The sequence below is a fragment of the Notothenia rossii genome (assembly GCF_949606895.1).
Source record: "Notothenia rossii genome assembly, chromosome: 9".
Taxonomy (NCBI): Eukaryota; Metazoa; Chordata; class Actinopteri; order Perciformes; family Nototheniidae; genus Notothenia; species Notothenia rossii.
Genome location: NC_136907.1, coordinates 35675982 through 35702487, shown reverse-complemented (window position 1 = coordinate 35702487; position 26506 = coordinate 35675982). Strand labels below are relative to the sequence as shown.

At 44.5% G+C, this 26506-nt stretch overlaps 1 protein-coding gene across 1 annotated transcript in view; it reads right to left on the bottom strand.

Annotated features, from left to right (window-relative positions):
- The window catches only part of cblb (Cbl proto-oncogene B, E3 ubiquitin protein ligase), a gene marked incomplete at its 3' end in the record, with an annotated part of 107396 nt that overhangs the window by 70592 nt on the left and 10298 nt on the right, over positions 1-26506 (bottom strand). Inside the window, exon 4 of the mRNA XM_079650960.1 lies at positions 1413-1559. Within this exon, the coding sequence (XP_079507086.1) occupies positions 1413-1559 (147 nt within the window). The remainder of the gene's footprint in view (positions 1-1412; positions 1560-26506) is intronic.

Sequence of the window (26506 nt, the reverse complement as noted above, 5' to 3'; positions counted from 1 at the left end):
CGGGAACACAGAGAAAAATAACTAGAAAAAGACATTGGCAGAGAGATGAATTTATGTGTAGCCATAAATGTGGCTTTGCAGCAAATACAGAAAAATGTGTTTGCATTAAAGGGGAAACCTCTACAGAAGCCAACAAGGGACGTCTCGCTAGTCACAATCTGTGTTTGAGTGCAAAGCTTTTTAATATAGCTATCATTCAAGAACACTCCAGTGTGGACACTTGTCATATCTATGACATCATGACAGTGGAGTTGGTCTTCACCTAACAACTGAAGCAATTGAGGCGTTCGGCACTGACCGTTTGCAATTCATGGAAATCAACAGTACATAGTGTAATTAAAGTTTTGGAGCAAGGACTCGGAACACAAGTAGAACTCTGGAGACCTCCAACTGATGGCAGGCACACACTGAAGATTAGTGGAAGTTACAGCCGGATAATTTACCAAGACATTTGCTGCAGCAACAAAGTGATAAAGCTCCTGCCCAACCTACTCTGAGTGTCTCTTGCTCACTCCTCAATATTGAACTATTCCTAAGAGAATTATCAACATTCTATAACCTGCTCCAAGCAGGAAGGGATTTGCAGGGCCTCCATCTGATGAGATGGACTCTGGATGTCCTTACTGCTCTCTGACACTGTGTGTTTGCTTGGTCCTGTTATTATCTGAAGGAGATATTGTTTTGATGTTATGGGCAAACCAAATCAACTATCATGGTCATACCAAAACACGGCTGTGAGGAAAGAATGTTAAAGCTATAAGGCTGTTTGCCAACAGGAGACAGGGGAGGAGAGGAGAGGCAATGGTTATAATAATGATAATAATAATTCAGATCACGAAGTGCTACAGGCATTTAGCATGGAACAAAATAAAAACAGTACACAACACGGTAGAATGAATAAAAAGCAGTAAAAAACAAACAATACAAAATAAATAAATAAAAGGGTAGTAATAAATAAGATAAAAGGTCTAGGGAAAGGCTCTATTGAACAGATGGTTTTTGAGGCCTTTTTTAAAAGCCTCCACGGTCTGTCGGTTAGGACTAGAACTGAAACTCTAGGGCCATAAAGAAAGCTCTATATCACATAGGATAGTGCATTCACCTACAGTACACCCCTAAAACCCAGATAACAGTCAGGGGCACTATATAGCAGCTAATAAAGGTAACTTGGTTATTGTAAGCACAATAAGCCATTTCAAGGCAAACTTATGTACTTATGTTTGTGTGTGCGTGTATGTCATTATCTTAAGAAACAGCTTGTGTTTGAAGTCCCAGTGGTATGGAAGTGGTAATATCCTGGAAATAAAAAAAGAGAAACGTCTCCACTCACAGCTTCTCCTTGTCTTTCTAAATTAAATATTGATTTACCAATAAAGGCTGCAAAGGAGACGCCTGGATGAGTTGAAGCTTACCTTTCTCCAAAGAAATTCCTCCAGAAGTCCGCAGCATCAGCTTTGGTGATCCGGAACGTGTCCCCCTGGAACTGTCCTCCAGGGAAGATGGCTTTTATTTCAGCCAGCATGTGGCTGAAGATCAGAGACAGCTTGGTCAGGTTCCTCCTGCAGAAGAGCACAAGAGAGAAATGGTTATATCTAACTAGGGATGTAACGATACCAAAAACTCACGGTACGATAATATCGCGATAACAAGTCCACGGTACGGTATTTATCGCGATATTGAATAATAAAGGGAAGAAAAAAAATGCATAATTTTTTTTTTTTCAATAAAACATTTTTTTACTCGGAAAATGTTTCTTTATTACATAATAAATCTGATTTTTACAGCCTTTTTGTAGGATAGCAGTATTTTAAAGTGTCAAAAACAAAGTGACAGTAACAGACTGGAACAAGAAAACCAGTGTTTTTGTACCTACTGGTACTACCAAACAAAGTAAGCATTTTCTTTATGCCACTGCATCTCACAAATAAACAAGGACATTTAATAATCAGACCCTGCAATAAAATAAATCAACTTTCACTTTAGTTTTTCAAGTAACTCAACTCAAACTCACTAGTCACTCACTCAGCATCATCAGACAGGTTTTTAGGAATATGAGAATGTCCACATTTCCAGGTATTTATAAACTGGGGTGTTTGGGCATTTACAATATCCCCTGCTCTGGAAACAACTCTCTCGCTTGGTACTGATGTTGCTGGGACACCAGTGGTCGCGTTAACCGAATATGTTATTTAACAATGATGGAAAAATCTGAAAGCAGTCTGTCATTTTGACAGATTAGAACAAACTCGGAACAGCGCCAACGTTTCCCCACAGCGAGGCTCTGGTGTTATGCCGTGTTATGCATGCCCTCCCTAGGAAATGATATAGTTCCCAAACCGTACTTTGCCGTACAGATCAATACATGTCTGGGAGGTTTTGCTTCACGCTGTGCGCGTCCCGCGAAGTGCATGCAAACACGGCATAACACCGCCCCCCCCCCCCCCCGTTGACAGTTCACGAGCATGCTCTATCGTGAACTGTTCAGACCCGACGGGTAATAAGGGATTATGACGGATATTTTACGATCCTGTCTGTCAAAATGACGGACAACGAAAAAGTCTAACGCCAGGCTTATTGACATGGCGAGATATAAATATATGGTTGGTACTTGTCAATGTCTCTAGGTGTGTAAATGTAGCCCTGTAAATACGATGTCCTTTTGTGTTATCTGTTGTTTTATTTTCATGTTGTAACCTACTTGCTGCCATGTTGGACAGGTCTCTCTTGAAAAAGAGATCGATGATCTCAATGGGACCACCTGGTTAAATAAAGGTTTTTTTTTTAAAAAGTGTTTAAAAAAATATATATATTTTTTAAAAATTATTTTTTTTTAAAAATCGCGGTAGATTTTGTCAGTCTCACGACGGTATTGGGAAGTTTATTTACCGCGATACCGCGATATTCGGTATATCGTTACATCCCTATATCTAACACATTGCACATTTTGTTAAGTGCAGATTTACCGAAAATTGTACATTCTCTGACACTATCCCAATATACAATACATCAACTTAGAGCAGTGGTTCCCAACCTGGGGGGCGCTCCAAAGATCGCAGGGGGGGCGCCAGGCCTCAGATGATTTGAGGCCAGATATCATATTTAGAGTTTTTTTTTATTTTATTTTTTTACATATAATTGTAACGCAATACAGGATCAGGGTATATGCAGGAATCCTGAAGTCAAATGTAATACCTTTTAAGACCTTTTTCAAGACCCTTTCAATACATTTTAAGACCTCATCGCGACTTTGAGTTTTTCGCCACCACAAAATACACCAAAAGCAGCGAAGAAGACCCCGGAGCATGGTTGCCATGGTTGCCCTTCTGTTTATTCTCCGTGTTGGACGTTGTGTTCTCCTGCTGTATATCTCTCAGGTAGTCCACTAGCAGATTAAAAACACCCACCTCCCCGCCTCTTCCCCGTCTCATCGATATTTGTCTGTATGCATATGATAATATTAACAATCATATTATTCCTATCAGCTGTCAATCACTGTTATGATTCACATATTCAGTGTTATTATTAAATAAACTATATTTTTTGGAGGAGTTAATGATGAACGTTCCTCAAGATGCTTGCTCACCCTCCTTCAAATTTGAAAGACCATTAATTACTATCATAATTCAAAAGAATCAAAGGAACAGTTCAGCGCCCCACAACTTCATTGCAAACAGTTACAACCTTGACTTTACATCAGAAAGAACAAACATTAAAGAAATGACTAACTGCATCCGTTAGGGTTAAAAAAAACGTGTATTCAGCAAAAACATATACATCGCTGCAGTTATTATCCAGTGGAATGCCCGTACCTACTCGCCTAGTTAAATCAAAGTGGTTATTTTTTTTTGGCTGGGCAGTGAAGTTTTACAAACCTTCTTATTTGACTTTTTTAGGACTTGAAACTGTTTTTTGGGGGCAGACCCCCACAAAGAAGAAAAATATATATTTACACATGTAAGGTCATCTTCTTAACAGTTTATTATTCTCATCGACTCATCCGTGAGCAGAGCATCAAGTTGGCATGCCTATAATAGCTGAATGTGGCGATTACCATCTTGATCAGCAAAACGCCTCTCAAACTTATTAAGATGTAAAGCTATGGTGCGTTTTGATTCAATGCTGAGTACAGCCAAACTTGACAGGCTCTTCTCTGTCATAGTAGAACGTAAACAGTTGCGGCGCCAGAGTATTTGTGTTGGGTAATCTATGGTAGGGCTAACCCATACAGTGGTGGGGCTCAAGTCAGTATTTGCAATGTAATTACATACACGCCCCCCTTGACAGTGAAACGCCACGCGTGAGGTTTAGATGATTTCCCTGTCTCAATCCAAATTTAACTGTATGAAATAAAAAGGCACATTTGTCTTGTAGTAAATAAAAAGGGCGACCTGAAGCCAATCCTGCAATTTCCCCGCAGGTGAAAGAGTTGACATGTTGAAAACCCAACCCCTGAAGGGGGGTCACTCTGGGGGGATTCTCCCCCAGGAGATATTTTGAAATACACATTCTGGTACTCTCTTGAGAAGAAAAATAAATAAATGTATTACTCCACGACATATTTAAAAAAAATGAATGCCATTTTAGTTTTTTGTTACTTTGTTCTGAAAGCTGAACCTGCTGCTCCTCACAGAGAGAAGAAGGCTGTGTGAATTACTTTACATTGTGGATAAGGGTGGATAGCCCCCATTGTTCTGTGTGTCAAAATGAAAGACAGCCCACACACCTATCAATCATCAAACCGTGGGGTCTTATTTCATTACGTGTTGATTTCTATCAACACGTAATGTTGTACCGGTGTATAGAGATGTACTACAACAAAAGTATTCTCCCTCGGGACTTCCTGCAACAACACCACGCCGTTATCGATTCTGATTGGCCAGAATACATTATCAAAGATGTTCTATTGAGAAGACGATCACTACGTGACAAAAGTTTTCAAAACCGTTTCTAGTCTTCGGTATTTCCAGACAAGTGGCTACTGAAATCAATCTTACTAACTGCTGTCCGTGCAATTTACTCCGCGCGAGTTGGCAGACTTTATTTTGCTTACTTTAACATCATTGTTCATGGTGGGCCTAAGCCATTTATTGGTATGGCTGTAGCCTACCCCAGCCATACCCTGACCGCAAATACCTCATTCCTTGTATCCGAAATGCTTCTCGTTCTATTTAGTATATGGCTTCGCCCTCTAAGGCTATCGCTATTGGGTAATCCCCCTGCGCCCCCACGCAGCACTGAAACACTTGTAGTCCACGCCCACCTACAAGGTGGGCCCCACCCTCGGGCCTCCTTCCGGTATAAATAGGAAGGAGGCCCGGCAATCTGCTCCCTCTTTTTTTCAGCGAACCAGCACAGTTACTGAAGCACAGCAATTGAGAATCATCATGAGCAACAACTGCGTCCGTGATTGTCCCTCATGTGGCTCTGGGTTCAAAATGAGTTATGACCTGCAGAGATAAAAGCAGTATGCGAATCCTGCCGGGGGTCAGAGCACGCGTACGCGGCTCTAAACCAGCAGGTAGCATGCACTGCGCTCGTCTCCCCTCGGGCGACAGGAAGCGGAGAGCAGACACTCTTGCTGCTGTGGCCGAGGAGGACGATTGGCCCGTCCAGGCTTACGAGCCCGCGGACGGGGCCTCGTGTCCCTGGGGCAGAGTGCCGGGCAGGAGTCCGAAGCAACTCCTGCCCCGCCTCCCTCCACAGTTCACCGTTCGGTTCTCCCCTCCCTCCTTTCCCCCGGACGGGGGAGATAGAGTCGAAGCAGGGTGCCAGCTTGGCGGCCGAACATGCTTTCCCCCTCTCCGTCACCACAGCGCGGCGGCATCTGTTATGGAGACGGCCAGAAAAGTGCTACTGGACGCTCCAATCAGCCCGGACGGGCTGATCGGACCAAAGTTCCACGCCATGGTAGAGTCCATGAAGACGGCCGCGGAACAGGTGGACGGCATTCGCCAGCATGTACAGCTGGCTCCAGTCGGCTGAGCTGCCACAGCGGCACCAACGCCCGCAGCAGCCGCGGCGTCCACGCCGGCCACAGGAGGCCGCAAGCGGAGAGACGCCCACAGCAACCGCCCCGACGGCTGCAGGGGCTCCGTCCCACGTCTCCGCTCCCCCGCCACCCCAGAGACAGGGTCTCCCGGCGGCGAGTCAAAGGGGAGTGAGGCTCCCCCGCTCCTGGTCTGCTCCGCGAGAGCCTCCGAGGAAGCGGAGCCGGTAATTAAGCCGGCTGCAACTAATCTGTTGATTAAGTAGACAGCAGGGCTCCCTGCAGAAGCCTGCTGGTTTTAACCTATCGGTTAATAAACCTGCAGAGCTCGCGTCATTCCCCTGTCCGAGATACGCCTCCTACACACGGTCATAATAACCCATTAGCGCCGGTATAACGCCTCATGTGGACAGCACTGTACACACCTCCACTCATCCCCTGAGCGTGTACACGCCTCATGATGACAGCCGGAGTGAAACCCAGCGTGTGGAGGTTTCCTCGAAGCCCTTTCGCCTCACGGGCAGCGGCGGCGAGGGCAATGGCGTGGCTCGTCGCCATGACGACCATTACAGCACATCACAGAGAAGCCAGAACGGGGGAATGAACAGTATTCCAGGCTGAGTGCCCCCAGCGGAAGCGCCCGCAGCGCCACGGCGCCAGGGCTCGCTGCAGAAGCCTGCTGGTTTTAACCTATCGGTTAATTAACTGCAGAGCTCGCTAATTTAGCCGGCTGCCACTAATCTCTTGATTACCAGCAGGGCTCTCTGCAGAAGCCTGCCCGTTTTAACCTCGGTTAATAATAACCTGCAGAGCTCGCGGCATTCTTCTGTCCGAGATACGCCTCCTACACACGGTCATAATAAACCCATGAGTGCCGTTATAACGCCTCATGTGGGCAGCAATGCACACACCTCCATCCATCCCCTGAGCGTGTACGCGCCTCGTGATGAGAGTCGGAGTGAGATGCAGCGTGTGGAGGCCCCCGCGCAGCCTGTTCAGTCCAAGCCCACCTGGGGTTGCCTCACGCCCTGTGTAAACCAGCTGCCTATAACCTGTCGGTTAATAGCCAGCAGGGCTCGTTGCTAAAGCCTGGTTTTAACCTGTCGGTTAATAAATTTCAGAGCGCGCTATTTAAGCCGGCTGCCACTAATTTGTTGATTAGTAGACAGCAGGGCTCGCTGCAGAAGCCTGGTTTTAACCTGTTGGTTAATAAACTACAGAGCTCGCGGCATTCCTCTGTCCGAGATACGCCTCGTACACATGGCCTTCATAAACCCATGAGCGCCGCTATAACGCCTCATGTGGGCAGCACTGCACACACCTCCATCCATCCCCTGAGCGTGTACGCGACTCATGATGAGAGTCGGAGTGAAACGCAGCGTGTGGAGGCTTCCTCGCAGCCTTTTTGCGTCACAGTGGCGGCGAGGGCAATGGCATCACAGAGAAGCCAGAACGGGGGAATGAGCAGTATTCCAGGCTGAGTGCCCCCGGCGGCAGCGCCCGCAGCGCCACGGCGCCAGGGCTCGCTGCAAGAAGCTTGCTGGTTTTAACCTATCGGTTAATAACCTGCAGAGCTCGCTAATTAAGCCGGCTGCCACTAAACTGTTGATTAAGTAGCCAGCAGGGCTCGCTTCAGAAGCCTGCCGGTTTTAACCTCGGTTAATAAACCTGCAGAGCTCGCGGCATTCCTCTGTCCGAGATACGCCTCCTACACACGGGCATAATAAACCCATGAGCGCTGTTATAACGCCTCGTGTGGACAGCACTGCACACACCTCCATTCATCCCCTGAGCGTGTACACGCCTCATGATGAGAGCCGGAGTGAAACGCAGCGTGTGGAGGCTCCCTGGCGTGGTTCGTTGCCATGACGACCACAGAACATCTCGAGCATGTGCGCCCGCTCTTAGAGTGTTTCTCAGAGTGGCAGCGCGTGTGTCTGATGGACAGATGGATGAGCAGGCTGATCAGCAGAGGATACGTCCTGCAGTTCGCCTCTCTCCCCCCCCCCTCCACAGTTCAATGGGATACAGGAAACACTCCTGTCCTCCCAGAAGCTATGTCTTGCGCTCCAATCCGAGCTGCTGGAACTCCTGTTGAAAGAGGATATTTCCAGGGTTCCTCAAAGTGACGAAAATCAAGGGTTTTCACTCCCGTTATTTTTCTAATCCCGAAAAAGACTGGGGGAATGAGACATCCTCGATCTGTCAGTATTCCACATGCTGACGATCAAACAGGTGCTGGAATGTTTTCACCAGGACGACTGGTTCACTTCCACCTGAAGGATGCATACTTCCACCCATCATCCCGAAACACAGGAAATTCCTGCGTTTTTCATTCAGGGAATATCAGACCAGACATTCGTCTGCCGTTCGGATATTTCCTGGCTCCTCGCATTTGTGTAGAGAAGGCTGGAGCCACTACACAGAGGAGGGATGTGAGAGTGTTTTTTCTCTGGACGACCTGCTATTTGCTGGCTCGCTCCAGGGAGGAAGTCGCTTTACAGACGGTACATCTCGTATCGCATCTGTCAAAGCCTGGGTTTCATAATAAATTGGAAGAAGAGCTGTCCTCTTCCCTCTCAGACAATCGTTTATCTGGGAGTGGAGTTAAACTCAGCCAGCATGAGAGCGTGACTCTTGTGGCAGCGAGGGGAGGAACTGACAGCTCTCCTCCGGCGTGTCACAACCCACACAGCCCTCTCCGTGACGCAGCTGCTCGGCGTTGGCGTCAGCTGGTCACGTGATGATCCCCTTGGGTCTCTTCCAACAGGGGGACACTCCAGAGGGGGTTCATTCGCTGCAGAAGCCTGCTGTTTTAACCCATTGGTTTATAAACTGCAGAACTTGCGGCATTCCTCTGTCCCAGATATGCCTCCTACACACGTTCATAATAACCCATGAGCGCCGTTATAACGCCTCGTGTGGACAGCATGCACACACCTCTCATCCCCTGGGCGTGTACGCGCCTCATGAGGAGAGACGGAGTGAAAGGCAGCGTGTGGAAACTCCCTCGCAGCCCTTTTGCCTCACGGGCAGCGGCGGCGATGGCGTGGCTCGTCACCATGAAGACCATTACGGCACTTCACAGAGAAGCCTCTCCCCCCAGCAGTTCCATGGGATACAAGAAACACTCCTGTGATTCCAGGAACAGTGTCTTGCGCAGTTTTTACCCCCGCTATTTTTCTAAATCTCCTCTGTCCTGTGCGCGCGCTGTCTTGCTAGGTGGTGCGCACGGCTGCCTTGCGCCATTCTCAGCACCTGTTTGTGCACTATAGATAGACCCTCCAGAAAAACGCGGGCAAAAATCCTTGATTATGCGGGCTAAATTCCTTGATTATGCGGGCTAAAATCCTTGATTATTCGATTAAACATGCGGGATATTTATGTGATTTTATGCGGTGAAATTGCGGGAAGTTGCGAAATATGCGGAAAGTTGCGAAATATGCTAAATATGCGGGAAAAAATAATAAATGTTTTTTTAAATATTGGGCTGTCTTATTTATTCTCTCTCACACACAACCGGCCACTAACGTTAAACCCCTTTACTATTCAATTAAACACATTCAGTGTTTATTTATTGTAAAAGCAATTGGGCTATTTTAATCTCACACACACAAACCCACCCCCCCACCCCACACACACACACACACACTTCTCCGCCTCATTCTGTTTTCATTTACTCGTTCGTTATCTGACCAGCTTCAATCTTGTAGGCTACTCACCTCGTTTCTTGTAGCTCTCGAAAGGGTTTTGGAGGTTGATGCCTCGGTGAATGTGAGTTGTTTGGCTTTCTTGTCCGCAGCAGCAGAAAACATTTTCGAATGTTTGAATGAATCAAAGTGGGTCGTCACGTCGATGTTCTCTTATGCTCCAACACACAGTTGTACGGGGTACAGAATAGTTTCCCCCCACTTTTTGCCCGGTCTTTAGTAGAAATGTTCGTTGGTAAATTAAATGGATTAGATTTTTTCATCTTGGTGTTTTCTCTATCGTGTGAGCTCCACACGTTCACTCTATACAGTGTTGTTTACATTCTACATTCTTTGATGCGCGAGCTGATGACGTCACGTCAAGACGAGTTAACTTTTTTTTCTTCTCAACTTTGTGTGGAAAAATGCGGGGATTATGCGGCCTTTTGATAAATATGCGGCCTTTTAAAAATCTGAGCCATTTTGCTGATTATGCGGTCAATTCTGCGATCGCAGAATCGCGTTTTTCTGGAGGGTATATATAGAGAGCGCTCGATCGGGCAACCTCTGTCTGCACAACGGCTGTCACAAAGGTTGTGTGAGGCTGTGTCAAAGGCATGTCTCCTCTGGGGTGGAGCCCCCGGAGAACATCAATGCGCAATCCACCAGAGGAATTTCCTCCTCCACGGCTTTGCACGGAGGAATGTGGAGTGGAATATATTTGCACTGCTGCATATTGGTCTTCCCCCTGTTCGTTTATTCATTTTTATTTGAGGGATGTCTCCCATTCCTCTCTGACACACCCTGTACTGGGTGTTCTGTCGGAGTGAGTGACGTCAGGGAGCCAGCTGTGCGCCTCTCTCCTGCCTCTCGGCACGCGGAGAGCGACCCTTTTCCCCTCTTATAGGAGGGATGTTCCTTTTTCCTCCGACACACTTTGTACGGAGTGCCTGGTCAGAGTGAGTGACGTCAGGGATCCAGCTGGGCGCTCTCCTACCTGTCTGACACGCAGAGAGGTGCTGTTCCCCCTCTATGATCGCTGCGCAAGGTGGGACCTTCGTCTCTACTTTCTCACAGCGGCCGGTATGTATTGTTCCCAGCCTTCACCTCGTCGGGAAGATAGGCATGTTTTGCTATGTTCCAGGGACGGTGATGCGCCATTACGCATGGCACATCAGGCATGGGGTGTTATTTAGCAGGTGTGTATGTGCTTCTAGTGCTGGGCGGACCCAGTGGGGCGCAGACTACATCATGCTTCGCCCTTAACCCAATAGCGATAGCCTTAGAGGGCGAAGCCATATACGAAATAGAACTGAGGTTACCTACTGTAACCCCAGCTTCTATGAGTAAATGGCGCAGCCCTCTAAGCGCTGGGCCCCACTGGCTCTACGAATAGCTGAAGAAAAGTTATTTGGTATGGGAGCAGATTGCCGGGCCTCCTTCCTATTTATACCGGAAGGAGGCCCGAGGGTGGGGCCCACCTTGCGGGTGGGCGTGGACTACAAGTGTTTCAGTGCTGCGCGGGGCGCAGGGGGATTACCCAATAGCGATAGCCTTAGAGGGCTGCGCCATTTACTCATAGAAGCTGGGGTTACAGTAGGTAACCTCAGTTTTGCGCTGTCCTCCCGTTCAAATGAAAACGCCCCCAATCATATTTCCAAGCTCGCGCCAGAGGGGGGGAGGGGTTACAAGGCTCCCGTCTTGTGCCACATTCACTTGCACTCTGACATTAGAGATTTTCTCTCATAAATGTCCGATGAGACACAACTTTTCTTTCAAAACAAAGCTGCAAACTGTAGAACCGCCACTGCTCTGTTTTCTGTATAAGAATATAAGAATATTTAATAAATGGTGACTGCCTCTCTTTTCCTCCCCCTCTTCTGACAGCCCAACAGCAGCAGGAGACGTGGGGAGAGGGAGGCGGGCTATTTCATCGTAATCAGGGCTGATCATTTAGGGCTTACACACGGAGCCGTTGGACCCCCAGAGCGTTGCGTGTGCCGGTCTACCCACCTTGGGACCCGTTATCGTTACCGTAGTCATTTAGTGCCCCACAGAGCGGAGCAAGGCAACGAAACTTAAAATAAGAAGCAGCATTTTACGGCGCGTATGGGGCCGCCTTGGGGGGTTTCCCGACATGTCGTTTCAGTAAATTAAAGGGTGTTTCATGTTGTCGTTACTGTGGACCTTCTTAATAACTTGGAAAATGCCGTTTAATACTTTTTAATAGCCTTAATTTTCGCTAAATTGATTGATCAACTTTTAATACTTTTTAAGACCCCACGGACACCCTGATGATTGTGACGAAAAGCCTTGTCTCCACATTACAATAAAATATAAAACATAATTGATTAATTCATTTGAATAAAAATTGCTATTAAAGGCATAAAAAGACAGAAATGTATAATTAGTCCGGGAGCCGTGGGGCTGAACCTTGTTTCGTCTGATAAAGTTGTTTTTTTTGCTGTTTCTTGTAGCTTGGGGGTACCTCTTCAAAATCCAAGAGGGTGCCTGGTGATATCCCTTGAGCATTTTTGGATATTAACCCCTTCATGCCCACAATTCCCAAATCCCTGAAAAATAAGGATTTATGAGATTTCATGCAAAATTCTCATTAGAAATGCACCAAATTAGCTTTCTCCAATGTTTATTCATAAAGGAGGTCATGTGTTCTAAATGAATGAATATTAACCCTTTTATGCCAAGCCAGCAAAACAGGTCGCTGGAAGAACCTTCCTCAACCCATTGAGCTTTTGAGATCCAGAACAATGGATTTAAAAAAAACATTTTTAATATGCTTGTTATGTCTAACACATGTTGTAACCATCATATAAAGTGTAATATACCCTGTGATTATGTAATTGTAAACCATAATTGCAAGATGTTGTTGTATTCTGCCTCCAGATTGTATTTGGTATAATTGGCAGTTGGTGCAGTTCCTGTATTATTCCTAGCTATTTGAGTTTGCTAGTCAAGACAAAAACACACTGGGGACTCTTTGGATCATCCGTCCACTTCTTTTATGCCCTTGATGAAGCATAATCTGTAAGTATTTTATTTCTAAGATTATTGTGGACACTATTATATCTTATATTGACTATTATTTCACATTATTATACATTTGTGACCCGCTCGATCAGTCGGAAGTCGCAACGGCTCATTTCAAAATAAATGTTGATTTGTGTAAAAATCTAGTTTTTCAGGGTTCAGGTGTTTGATTTTAAATAAACAAAGTCCTTGCTTTCAGAATATGAAACTTCTATTTCCAAAATGTCACAACAAATACATGTTTGAAGCTTGTAAAGGGAATATGACAGCTCTCATTGTCCACTCTGCTGTTCAGCAGCGCCGCTTCCCCTCCCTCCGCTGAAATTATGAATGTAAGGCGTATTATATAGTAATCAAGGATAACACGGCAGGGTCCGTTACAGTTTGTTTTCATCTCATTTCAAATAAACAATGTCTTGGTTTTCAGAATATTAAACGTGTTTCGGCAAATTCAGATGAAAAATACAACTTTGAAGCTTCTAACGGCATGATTACAAGCGGAGAACGGAGTAATTTAACGTCACAGCTAGGGTGACCAGATGTCCCGCTCTGTGCGGGACTGCACAGCATTTTTATAATTTCTCCCCCGTCCCACAGAAAGGCCGGCTCGGTTCGCCGACGGCCTGCACCGTCCTTTATTATTATATTTGTTAAACGGCATCATAATGCGCTGACAGGCGGAAGAGGTGCACCCCCCCGCCATTGACAGTTCAGTTCACCAGCGTACACTTCCCCAGGGAAATAAACACAATACACACAAATGCAAATACACGCAAATGCAAATACACCCACACATACACACAAATGCAAATACACGCAAATGCAAATACACACACCCACACCCCCACACCACACACCCCCACACCACACACCCCCCCCCCACCCACCCACACACACACACACACACACACACACACACACACACACACACACACACACACACACACACACACACACACACACACACACACACACACACACACACACACACACACACACACACACACACACACACACACACACACACACACACACACACACACACACACACACACACACACACACACACACACACACACACACACACACACACACACACACACACACACACATCCCCCAGACCAGTAATACAAACGAAAATATGTTTCCTCCTACTTTGGTCATTTATTAGCCGCTAATTATCAATCAGATCGATGGATTCCAGAGAAGAGGAAACTTTGAAGGCCTTTTTCTCAAAATGATGACTCGTGACAGTCATTAGCCTATATAATGTGACATATTTTGCTTAATATTTGGATTACAACAACAATCTGATATCATTCGAAAATTAGGAATCTCCTCTTTCCAACAGTGTATATAACTCAAAATGTGTCTTCGGGTCAATGTGACTGATTTCGATAGAGCAGGTCACATTTGTTTTTCTTTCTCATGATGCTAGCTATTGATGTAGTCTACTTTTAGCGTGGCTATCATTCAATGTAAATCAGTCAAGAATAACACTGGAAATGGGTAGGCTATTAGAATAAAATATTAGCATAGATGGACATGTAAGTGTATTAACCTTTTTTTATTATCTATTTTCTTTACAGGGTTTACATTGGTTATGGATCCAGTGCCTGATGAGTGCCACTTAAGTTGGAGGTTTAACTGCCAAGCGAAGAAGGAACCGTGGATCTCTGCAGGAGCAGTCAGATTAGCAAACATTATCCAGTGTAGCAAGATATATGGTGATGAAATACACTTTGAGCTTCAAGAAAAATTGGACAATAACAACGAATTCACTTTGAAATGCCATAAAAGTTTTGTTTCATGTTACACCTCAAAGATTCACTGTGAACGGCACAAACGTCAGAGGGCTGGAGAAACAGATTCAAAAGTTCCTTGCAAGGTGACCAGGCGCTCACAGTCAGGGGACTCAGATGAACCTTTCCATTTTCAAAAGTATTGTGTTTTTCTGTCCAACATCGTCTTCAGGGGAAAATTTGTGATCTGCATGCTGCAGATTCCCGGTACCATGTTGACTGTCTACAAAGATTTGTCCAATTTAGGTCACTCCCAGGGCAGGCGGTTAGAAGTTCAAAGGACACTGACGAAGATCCTCCCTTTACGTCAGTTGTAGAGAAGATGACAGCTGACCGGTCAAAAATGTGGAATTCTGTTGAACTGTTTGCACTCTATACAGACCTTCATGGGGATAAGCTTTCTAGGAGGACCCTCATCCGGCAACTCCAGCAGACATTTGGCAGTGATCTTCTGGTACTATCCTCACCTGGGATAGCTGACATCATTGCTTTTCGTAGTTGTGCCTCGCAGACTCTTCGACTTGTGAATGATGACGAGGATGACATGGAGAGCATCGCAGTGAAAGCTAGCAAGCAAATCATTCAGGATGTGAAAAGCATTGATATGGACATGGGACAATATAAAATCAGCATTAATAAGGACATGATCAAAGAGTCAGTGTGTGACTTTCTGTTGATGTTGTTAGCAAAGGTTTCTCCAAAGCTAGATAATACCCTTCCTGCACTGCTCATAGGTTCAATTGTCACTAGTACTCTCAAGGCTCAGGCAACTTGTTTGCAAGTAGACCTAGCAGGAAAAATAGTAGAGTCCAAGAAGCTTATCAATAGCATGTATTCCTATGGTGTATGTTGTTCTTACACAGAGTATCGCAGGTTCAAGAAATCAGCATCTCAGGCAGCAGTAGCAGATTTGAAGTTGTCTGGCGTATTTAATGCTGACGATGTTCTATTTCAGGCTATTGTGGATAATTTTGATGCTGATATAGCCTCTCAGAATGGTAAGCAGTCCACACATTCACTAGCTGTCCTTCTCACACAGTACTCACAGAGCTCTGAAGAGGGTGAGGAGCAAACCAATCCAAAGATTGACAGGATCCCTAAAGATTCACCAGACATTCCATACAATATCGACATTCACAGATACCAGGGACCTAAACAGCCTCCAATGCCACCAGATGAAGCCACAAAGGCTGTCTGCTCCCTGAAGTCACTTGCTCACCAAGTAGTTGTGGTTACGAGAGTTTCAGAGACAGACCTTAGTTTTCTACAGGAAGTTCTTACTCAGGACAACTGCCCAGAATACCATGGATACAACACAAAACATAACAGGGAGCAGGGCACTCTCCCCCAGGCCAAGACAAAAGCGCTCTACTTACCCCTGATCGACATGAAGCCATCTGATCCCGATACAATGATGACAGCCATGGCCAGAGTACAAGAGCTCACATCTGAAACTGGTCAGAATTTCAGTGTGCTGACATGTGACCAGCAGCTCTACCGGGTTGCAGTGCAAGTGTTATGGGCCCATCCAGATAAGTTCAAAGACATGCACTTACGTCTTGTTGGTATGCATGCATTGATGAGTTTTGTTGGGTCTATAGGTTCACTGATGGCGGAAATTGGGCTCTCTAGTGTCCTGTCAGGAGTATTTGGTGGGGTTGCCAAGATTTTGAATGGGAAGAAGTTCCCTCAGAATGTACGTGCCCTGCGCATGATGGCGGAGGAGGTGCTGCGGAGTGTGATTATGGATGGCCATTTCCAGAAAGCAGACGATCTGATGAGAGCCTTGAATCAGATTGCTAGTCAAAGTAGGACATCCAAACTTTGGGTTGAGGTCTTGGTGAAACCAGTGTTGCCGATGATGTCGTACATCCGGGCTGAACGTGAGGGTGACTGGCTTCTCCATCTGACCACATTCCGGAAGATGCTTCCCTACTACTTTGCAGCTGGGCATGTCAACTATGCCAGGTATGGCCTCTACTACCTCCGTTCCATGGAGAAGCTTCCTCCACATGTCCAAGGCTATTTCCTCCAAGGGCAACATGTGACGCGACAAATCCATGGAATATGGAACGGCCTGTGGAGTGACCAGTTCATAGAGTCCACCTTCATGAGGTACGGCCACAGTGCAGGAGGGATCATTGGGATAACCTTAAAGCCAGAAGCACAGAAGATCTGGGCCCTGAGCCGCCACATCTGCTGCAAGATTGAATCAGACATGAAGGACATGGAAGAGGAGGAGACAAATACAACAAAAGTACATCTCTATCACAAGGAGGAGGCTAAAGCCAGGGTTAGAGCAGACACCAACGACAGGGATGGACTTCATCAGAAACTAGACACCTGCCTCCATCCATTGGATCCAGACACACATCCAGGAGAGAGCATTGTGAACATCACCAGTGGCAAGATAGCCCCTCCAACTGCCAGTGTAGACAGTGTTGTAAACATTGGAGAGGCAATGTTAGAACAATTTGAAAAGACCTGGCCAGAGGGATTTTACAACACCATCTCAAGCAAAGTGAAGACCATGGCAACAACAACCAAATCCATCACAATTGGCGACTCCAAAATGTATGACCTAAATGTGATCTATTCAAGGACCATTGCACGTTTGTCTAGTGACCGCGATGTTGACGTGAAGGATGCCTTGGCTTGCCTATGAGCTGGCACCAGTCCCAACTGCCATGTTCACAGAGGATTTGTAAAGCCAAGTCCACACTGAAGAAGTCACTCCAGGTGGAAGTCTCCAGGAGGTATGCCGGTGATGCAGATGTCACTGTCATTGATGGATCAGCACTTCTTTGGACCATACACTGGCCAGCTGATGGTACTGTCGCTGATTTTATTGATAATGTTAAAACACGGCTGATTTCATACCTGTCAGAGAGTGACGTCTACCTCTTCTTTGACAGATACTATGATTACAGTATCAAGTCTGTCACCAGAGATGTCAGGGAGACAGTGGTCAGTAGGAAACATCATCTCCTACTATCAACTAAGCTACCAGCCCAGAAGGTTGTCTTGTCATCCATTGAAAACAAGAAACAGCTCAACCGATTAATATTTAAGGAACTGACTGAAGACAGGCTTTTTCATCTACGGGGCACAAACAAACACAAGTTGGTGGTGACAGGGGAGGACTCATGCCCCATCGAGATCAGGATGGAAGAAAGAAGGAGCCGATATGAGCTAGAAAATCAGCAGGAAAAAGCTGACACCATCATTGTCCAACAAGTCCTGGGGTGTGCTGGAGAAGCCCATCAAATCTCTGTGGTTTCTGATGACACAGATGTGTTCGTCCTACTCCTTCACCATTACCATCAGGCAGGACTGGATGTACAACTCATCATGGAATCCCCGCGCAAGGAAAGAGCCATAGTAGACATGAAGGCGACACTGTCCAAGCATTCAGAAATTGTCGAGAACCTTTTACCAGCCCATGCAATATCGGGATGTGACACTGTAGCGTCTTACTATGGGTTTGGAAAAGGCTCTGTCATCAAAGTCCTGAAAGCTGGGTACAAACTATCAGCCACTGGCAACATGGATGCACCATTCCAGCAAGTCCTCAACCAAGCCACTGCCTTCATCTCAGCCTGTTATTGCAAAAAGGAGAGCACAGACATGTCACACACAAGGCTACTTGTCTGGGGGGAAAAGAATGGAAAAGGACATATGTCTGCTCAAAACCTTGCTGCTCTACAATCAACAAATGAAGCCTTTATTGAGAATGTCAAGAAGGCCCACTTTCAGGCAATGTTGTGGCGAAATCTCAATGTAAACCTGCTGCCAGCACTGAACCCAGAGGAATTTGGATGAAAAAAAGATACGTGTAACAGGTCACTGATCCCAACCCATCTACCAGAAGATGCCAAACGTGTCCCAGATTATATTTTGGAGATGATCAGGTGTGGCTGCAAGAGTGAGAACCCTTGCAACTCCAAGAAGTGCAGTTGTAAAGTGCATGGTTTGCCATGCACAATGTTCTGTGCATGTTTCAGGGTGGGATGCTCAAGATCCTAACAGTAATGTGTCATTTATATATGCTAATGAGCAAAGTTTTGTATATAGTATCTGCTTGCCTTTCCTTTTTATTGTTGGCAATAAACGCCACGCAGTTGCGTGAGCAAAAGAGAGAAGTTGTTGCATTTTCTTTGCAGAATTCACTGCACTTCAAAAGTATGTTTTTCTGGGTCAGCTTAAAAGGGTTAATAATAATTAATGTATAATACAATGCACTGTATGAATATAAACATTGAGGAAGGCAAATGTGATGCATTTGATTTGAATATATTTCAATATTATTGCAATTTCATAAATCCTTATTTTTCTGGGATTTAGGCGTGTTGGGCATGAAGGGGTTAACATCCAAAAAATGCTCAAGGGATATCACCGGGCACCCTCTTGGATTTTGAAGAGGTACCCCCAAGCTACAAGAAACAGCAGAAAAAAAAACTTTATCAGACAAAACAAGGTTCATCCAAAAATCAGGCTTTGGCTCATGGACTAAATTCTTTCTTCAATAGAAATGTTTCTTCTGCCCGTAAAGTGTCGAAACCACGCTTTTCTGGATAAGCGCATTTAAAAAAAATAGTCATTGTCCATGCCGATTTCAGTTGGATTATTTGTCACAGTTGCTCCGATCAGATCGGTCTCCTCCATTTTGTAGATTATTTACAACTTTAGAATCCACACATCGGCAAAATCTGTGTGTTTTAAACAGTTGAATCCCTTTGTGAATTGCTTCCACTTGCGCCGTCCTTTAATTTCTTCATACAGCGGGAATCCAAATGAATTAATCCCAAGTCCAATAACCATCAAAGTCACTCCAATAGTGCTCCTTAATTACGCTTTAACAAAATACTTCACATTCATCCAGTTTGTGACAGTAGTTGTAGCATTTTTGAGACTTTGAAACTTTAATAACCGCTGTTGCACGCCCCAAGGGGGGGGGGGGGGGGGGGGTCTTGGGAAAAAAGGTTGGGAACCCCTGACTTAGAGGAATGATTTACATAAGCAAATATAAATAAAAAATAAACTGTATCAATATTACAACATGTCTCAAAGCCAGGAACATGAGTAACAAAAAAGGCCTTTGTAAGGTGTTGTATATCCAGGCCAGGGTTTCCCACACTTAAGACTATACTTGGGCGGGCCGCCCAGGTATATTAACGGCCGCCCAAGTATATTTCACGACCCATTTAGGTTTTTTTATAAATTGTTTTCTTTCTTTTTTTTCGTCCGCGACCACGACGCCATCTGCGATCGATTAACTTGTGGACAATGATCCCTCGCTCTACGCCTCCTGTACCCAGTCCCGGAATGGCCATCCGGAGGACCGGGGTGGTTTCCCGATGGCCTGGCTTGTTAAGTGGCCTGCCTCACACAGGGTGACTGGCTGTCTACATGATGTGGCCTGCCGACATGGCCACTGTCATACAGATTGTGTTAAGTGTTTTGAGAAAATGAGCCCTGTTGTTAAAAAGTGTGCTTTAGCAATTGAAAAAAACTGTAAGAGGCAGAAGGGTTGTTTTGAGTCGATTTTGAATCTCGAAATATCGTGTGACTACCTAAAAGTGCTAAATTACAACATATATGTAACTGAAGTGATTCAACTTTGACATTAACTTTAGAAAACCTTAAATTTGCAACATTTATGTTTTACCCTTTTCACTGTAAGTACAGCACCAATATGTAGTGTTTACTGTAAACACCATGAACACAAAGAAAGATCAAACAATCAACTGGGCCACTATTTCAACCAGAGAACAAAAATATGGACAGGATGTAATGTGGATTGAGCTCTGCACAACATTTACTTACCTTACTTTACCCCAGTGTTTCTCAAAGTGGGGGGCGGAGGAAAACAATTTATGAAAAAATAAAAAAATGATGACGTCGGCATGACCGGCGGAGCACTTAACTGTTGTGTCGTGTAGTTACACTTAGAAACCTATGAGGGCGCTGTAGGACACAGGCGTGTAATGCACATGATGAGGATGGAAGGTCAAGCCTGCAAACCCGTTTTGAAGAAATGTGCAGTGCAAAACAGGCTCATTGCAGTGATAAGACACACTTTTTTGCCAAATATCAGCATTTTCTTTCTTTTCCTTTTTTTGCAGAGGTTGCAAAGTGGCAAAGTATTATAAGTCATTGTTCTAGCAAAGGGATTGCACAATTGTATTATTTATTATTATGTTTGAGCACACAGACTTATGGAGCATTGTTTTATTATCACTGTTCTAGCAAAGTCATTTTTTTTTTTTTTTTTGCTCATGTTCATATTGATGTATTTTAATAAATGTTAACTTGGCCCATTATGTGATTATTTGTGTTGGGGGGGCCAGACTTTTTTTTTCCTCCAAAGGGGGGCCTGACAGAAAAAGTTTGAGAACCACTGCTTTATCCCAACTTTAATGGATGAAAGCTTTAAAGAACATGATTCACATATACTTTCTCATTACTATACAGCACTTCAACATCTCTCAAACAACTCACTGCTCCATGTGTTCACAAAAAAGTTCATTATGCATTCAGAACATTGTTAAAGAGGAAAAATAAGGCAAGCAGTGGCACAAAGAAAATGTTGTGATAATCGTAAAAAAGTGATTGGGGAAAGGGAAGTTATATTTTGACTTAAAGTTGTCAGATAATTATGGGCTCAGAAGGATTCGCACTTGTATTTCATGATCCGCAAAAGTATCCACACTTGTATTTCCGGATCCACACTTGTGTTTTTTAATGCACACACAAATGTGTTCCGTTTCATATACAAAAGTTTTACATACCGTATGTATTTTTGATCCTCACATATTTGTTTTCCGTTTAAAACCTCTGAACCTGCAAACACAAACCGCTTTCTATGCATGGATCGCTCTGCATTTGTGTGTGGGTATTTTGAGACTCCCCTGACGGTGAGCCGATTCCTACTTGTAATTGTTTCTATCTATAGCCAATCAGATGTCTCCTCAATTCTAAGCCAATCACATGAGCGCGCCCCCACGAGGGTAGATTTCTTGCGTTCATGACGTAGCGCTTGATGTACGCATTTTGCGCTGTCCGGAGCTGACAGGTCCATGGAGCCTGCCTGCAGGCGCTAATCTCAGGACACCTCCACTCTCAGTACATTGCCACTTTCCAAACAGGAAATGCACGCAAATACAAGCTTTTATATTATTAAGGTACAGCCAAGCGGCAAACTCTGGGGAAAAGCCGGGACGCCAATACGGAAGTGCCACAAACTGCAGTTAATATATTGGCCGATAGGCGATTTCCATAGACTCCGATGTTAAAATGCCCAATTTTACAGCAGAAAAAAACATGTTTCTACCCCTGGATGCAATAAATATTATTATGAACATAGTTGGATTCCACCTTCATGATTATGAATCTGTGAGTGAATTGTTTTCTAACGCAACCCTTTTATTTATATTAGGTCTTAAAGTTTTTGCATAATTAGGGTGTGGTCACTTTGATGGACAGGTACGTGCCTCACTATCAGCTAACAGCAACTTCTCCACGCTAGTTGTAGTTACTGTACTTGACCCTTTAGCCGTGTTCGTGGTGATTGTGCCTTTTAGGGAATATTGTTACAAATACCAGACAATTAAAATGTTGTGCTGTGCCCTTGAATGTACTAACATAACTCCCAAGAAGTCTACTCTCAGCTTTTTTCGGTGAGTAAAATGATAATAGTATACATGTTAACCCTGTTAGCAGGTGTTTGTGTGCTTGTTAGCTAAGCTTGTTATGTAGCTTATTAGCCAGCTAAGGACGTAACCATTTATACATGTATATATATATATATATACAGTTTAGTTTATGATTCAGCCTTGGGTAAGGCTTTTATAGTATATGGCTATGAGGCCCATAATGCTAAACGGGAGCAAATGTTAAAAGGGGATCCAATTATCCCAGTGGTGGCCGCCGGAGTCCACAACGGAGCCGCAGGGGGCTAGCTCGCTAGCGTGTCCCGGCGGCCATAGCTAGCCCCCTGCGGCTACGTTAGCTTCGGCCGGCGGCGGAGTCCGGCATTATAAATGGAGATCAAGGAATGCAGTGACATGCGGACTTGGTTCGCCTGCAGCCCGCTGTAGTATTAGCTAAAGAAATTATGTTGAACAAGGCTTAAGCTGAACATCGCCACAATTGTACTGCTATGTATCTGTACTTATTTTATTTTCTTAACGTGTGAATGACAAGCATCAGCGCCATATAGGTAGAAGAGTTACGACATCTCCGTTCACTCCAATGGACCAGTTTTTTTACAGCAATGGCGGATCGTGGAGCTCTCAATAGTTCCCCGGAAGTTAGCTTGCCGCTGATTTGCGGGGCTATCTACGGCTAGCAGCGCAGTAGAGTTGCAGCATAATAGACAGTTTGTGTAGGACTTTTAAAGGTAAGAAGACGTTTAAAGATTTATATTGCGGATATTATCAGCACATCTGAGTCAAATTAACATGTGTATTAAAGGATGTTAGTGGATTCCGTGAAGATTATTGATGGCAAAGGGAGAGGGACTTAAGTGAGAGTGAAAACACAAGGTAAGTTTCAAATAGGTCAGCAATTTCCCATCCTATAGGTTGCTAGATGTATTTAACCCTTTCTCCTGTCTCCCTCTCTCAGCACAAGAACCCCAGGGGGATTCAACGGAGCCTGAAGACCTGCAATGAGACCCTCACCCTGCACCTGAGTCTCAACTCCAAGAGTTTTGCAAGCCTCTCCCTGTTCCTTATTTTTGATTAAACAGACATTAAGCTTCCCTATGGAGTGGTCTTCGTTTTGTGAAAAATATGATTACCTCACATATGTTGTTGCTGTTGTTGTCTTTTGTGATGGTTAAATTGCTCCTGCTGACTTGAGCCAGTCATTCTTTCCTCCTCTCTGTGTCAGTGGGGAAACTTTACATGTGTACTTCTTTCTCTGAGCGCTTGGAGCATCCCCAGGCAGCACAGCAAACCATGGGGGAGACGATATGCCAGGACAACACAGAGGGAAAGGCACAGACAAACTGCATGATATGCTATTCAATGTTTATTGAATTCCATTTATTTACAATGGATGTTCCTAAAACAACACATTTAACATCAACATAATGCTGCTGCTAGTGCTTTGACTCAGTTGACAATCATTGATAGGCACCTGTGGGTCTCCTGTCCTTTCTGAAAGTCATAAAGATTACATTAGTACTTTAGATTACTTGTGTCCTCAATTACCAGGGGATTACTGAAACCACCATGAATTAAAGAAATGGTAAAAATGTATCTAATCTGAATTTTGAAGGATTCCTTCCCATCCCCTCCATCTAAATATATCAATAAACATTAGGATGTGATGCTCCTGACTAACATACAGGTAAGAGTCCCTTAAAAAAACAAACGTATTTGTTCCTAAGGCAATAAAATGCCACCTTCACAAAAACTACTATAAGAATATGATATATTCATATTTTTTCCCACTTTCAAAGAGTCAGTCTTTTAAAACTACTCCAGCATGACATACACATATGAAATATGAATTATATTTGGGGGATTTTAACCCTTTAAATGCCAGTTTGTTGAAAAAACTCCACCGTTTTTTTATTGAAAAAAACAAAAAACTAGAATTATTTTTCAAAAGATATATTTCAAGGAATATTTGATTATTGTTATTATTAGGTCCCTAGATTGGTCAATGATTGGCAGCAAAATTAATTTGAATGCATTGTTATTTTTTTTGCAGTGTTAGGTTTAAACAAAAACTCACACTCGTGTTCCTAAGGCCAAAAATGGCCACCTTCACAAAAACTGCTATAAGAATATGATATACCGTATTCATATTTTTTCCCACTTTCAAAGAGTCAGTCTTTTAAAACTACTCCAGCATGACATTCACATAGGAAATATGAATTATATTTTGGGGATTTTAACCCTTTAAATGCCAGTTTGTTGAAAAAACTCCATCGTTTTTTTATTGAAAAAAACAAAAGACTAGAATAATTTAAAAAATATATATTTCAAGGAATACTTGATACTTGTTATTATCAGGTCCCTAGATTGGTCAATGATTGGCAGCAAAATTCATTTGAATGCATTGTCATTTTTTTTTTGCAGTGTTAGGTTTAAACAAAAACTCACACTCGTGTTCCTAAGGCCAGAAAATGCCACCCTCACAAAAACTGCCATAAAATTATGATATATTCATATTTGTTCCCACTTTCAAAGAGTAAATCTTTTAAAACTACTCCAGCCTGACTAAAATGAATAATACAAGATCATTTTGAACCAGAAAAACATTTATTTTACAAAGATGAATAATGAATGAACACTGTGTGTCTGGCCGTGAGAGTCTAGCTCAGGACTAGCAGGGTCTTCAAATGGACAGACTGTGGTCCTTGCATATGGCAACAACCTAACAAAAACATAAAACAAGACAATTTGAATAAATGATTCCTAGCATTTTCTTTCATGATGCAAATATAAATTATTTTATAGGAAAATGCTCATTTGAAAAAAAGCTACATATATTTCAGAAAAGAATATAAGAGTAAGAATAAATGTGTGCGTAACTGATGCCTAATGGCACCTACCTTCGACACCTCCTTTGCATCGGTTGTAATCTTTGATTATGACTGGCTTTCTCTTGATTTAGTCGCTTATGTCTGGACTGGGGTGTTTCGTGCTTAGAAGCAGCACATTCCTGCCCCGTCGAGGGATGTAAGGGACCAGAGTGTGGGTCTTCGTAAAGGCAAAGGTGGAGGAGAGGATCGCTCTCGCTCTTGCCTGGAGAAAAATAGCGGGAAGCTCAGGCTTGTTTCGGCGAATTGTGCCAACCAGGGCCAGTTTTCTCCTGAGCAGCTCCTCAGCCAGTGCGAAGGACGTGAAAAAACTGCCCCTCTGTCATCTCCAGGACCACCCTCATCCCCTGGTTGACTTCAGAAGGCACCTGCCTCTGAATAGGACGAGCTGTTCATCCACGCAGACGTCGCTGAATGGGCTGAACAGCATCGGCAGGCGGTGCGTCCACATATCCCAGACTTTGCGGAAGGCAGCCAGCTTGTCATCACGGCCCCGCGGTCGGGATAGCTTGTCGTCGAACCGCAGTGTTCGGCTAATTTGGTGAAACCTCTTGTGGGACATCGTGGCTCGGAAAATGCGCCGTCCCGATTTCTCACTCCAGAGGCTGAGGGTCGATTCATTTTATGACCTGTAAACACCGGCCAAAATGAGCAGCCCCATGTAAGCCTGCAGTTCCCCTGTGTCCATATCTCGCCACTCTGCAATTGACCGTCTCCCATGCAGGTTTGTCATGGACAAAATATGCTGCAGGATGTCATCTGTCAGCAGCAGTGCAAAGCTGGATGCCGGGTCACTGATTCGGGCGACAGCATAGTGTGTTGGTCCCGGGATCAAACTTCTGGCTGTTGGGACGTAGCGGAGCGTCTCAGTGTTTTTGGGAGACCAAAACACTTTACAATTTTTTGAAGTCCATCCTGCAGCTGCTTCGTCCAACTCCCCTCCGCTCTCAGTTTTAGATGAGTCTGAGTTGGACTCTAGCTGGTCTGTTCCCACCTCTGAGGCGTCCTCCGTGGACTCTGAGGCCCCTTCTGTGTCAGCCTTAGAGTCCACAGAGGAGGATGAGGAGCCATCCTCGCAATCAGAGTGCATGATGATGTCCAGAGCTTCCTGTGTTCTGTAATGCCTTGCCATCTCCAAAAAGACTACTCCTGCACTGAGAGTAATACTTATAACCATGGCTGCAGTGCACCTGTATAAACAACCTGTGTTGAATGGCAACTCATTGTTTTTATTATTGAATTAGATTATTACGCAGTGTGGCCTTCTAAGAGAAAAGTATTTTGAAGTTGGACACACACACACGCGCGCGCGCACACACACAAGCGAGCACACGCACGCACACAGACACACACACACACCATTATCCAACATCAAAAGTGACACACACATATCATTTCAGTAGCAAGTGACCCTTGCAGAAAA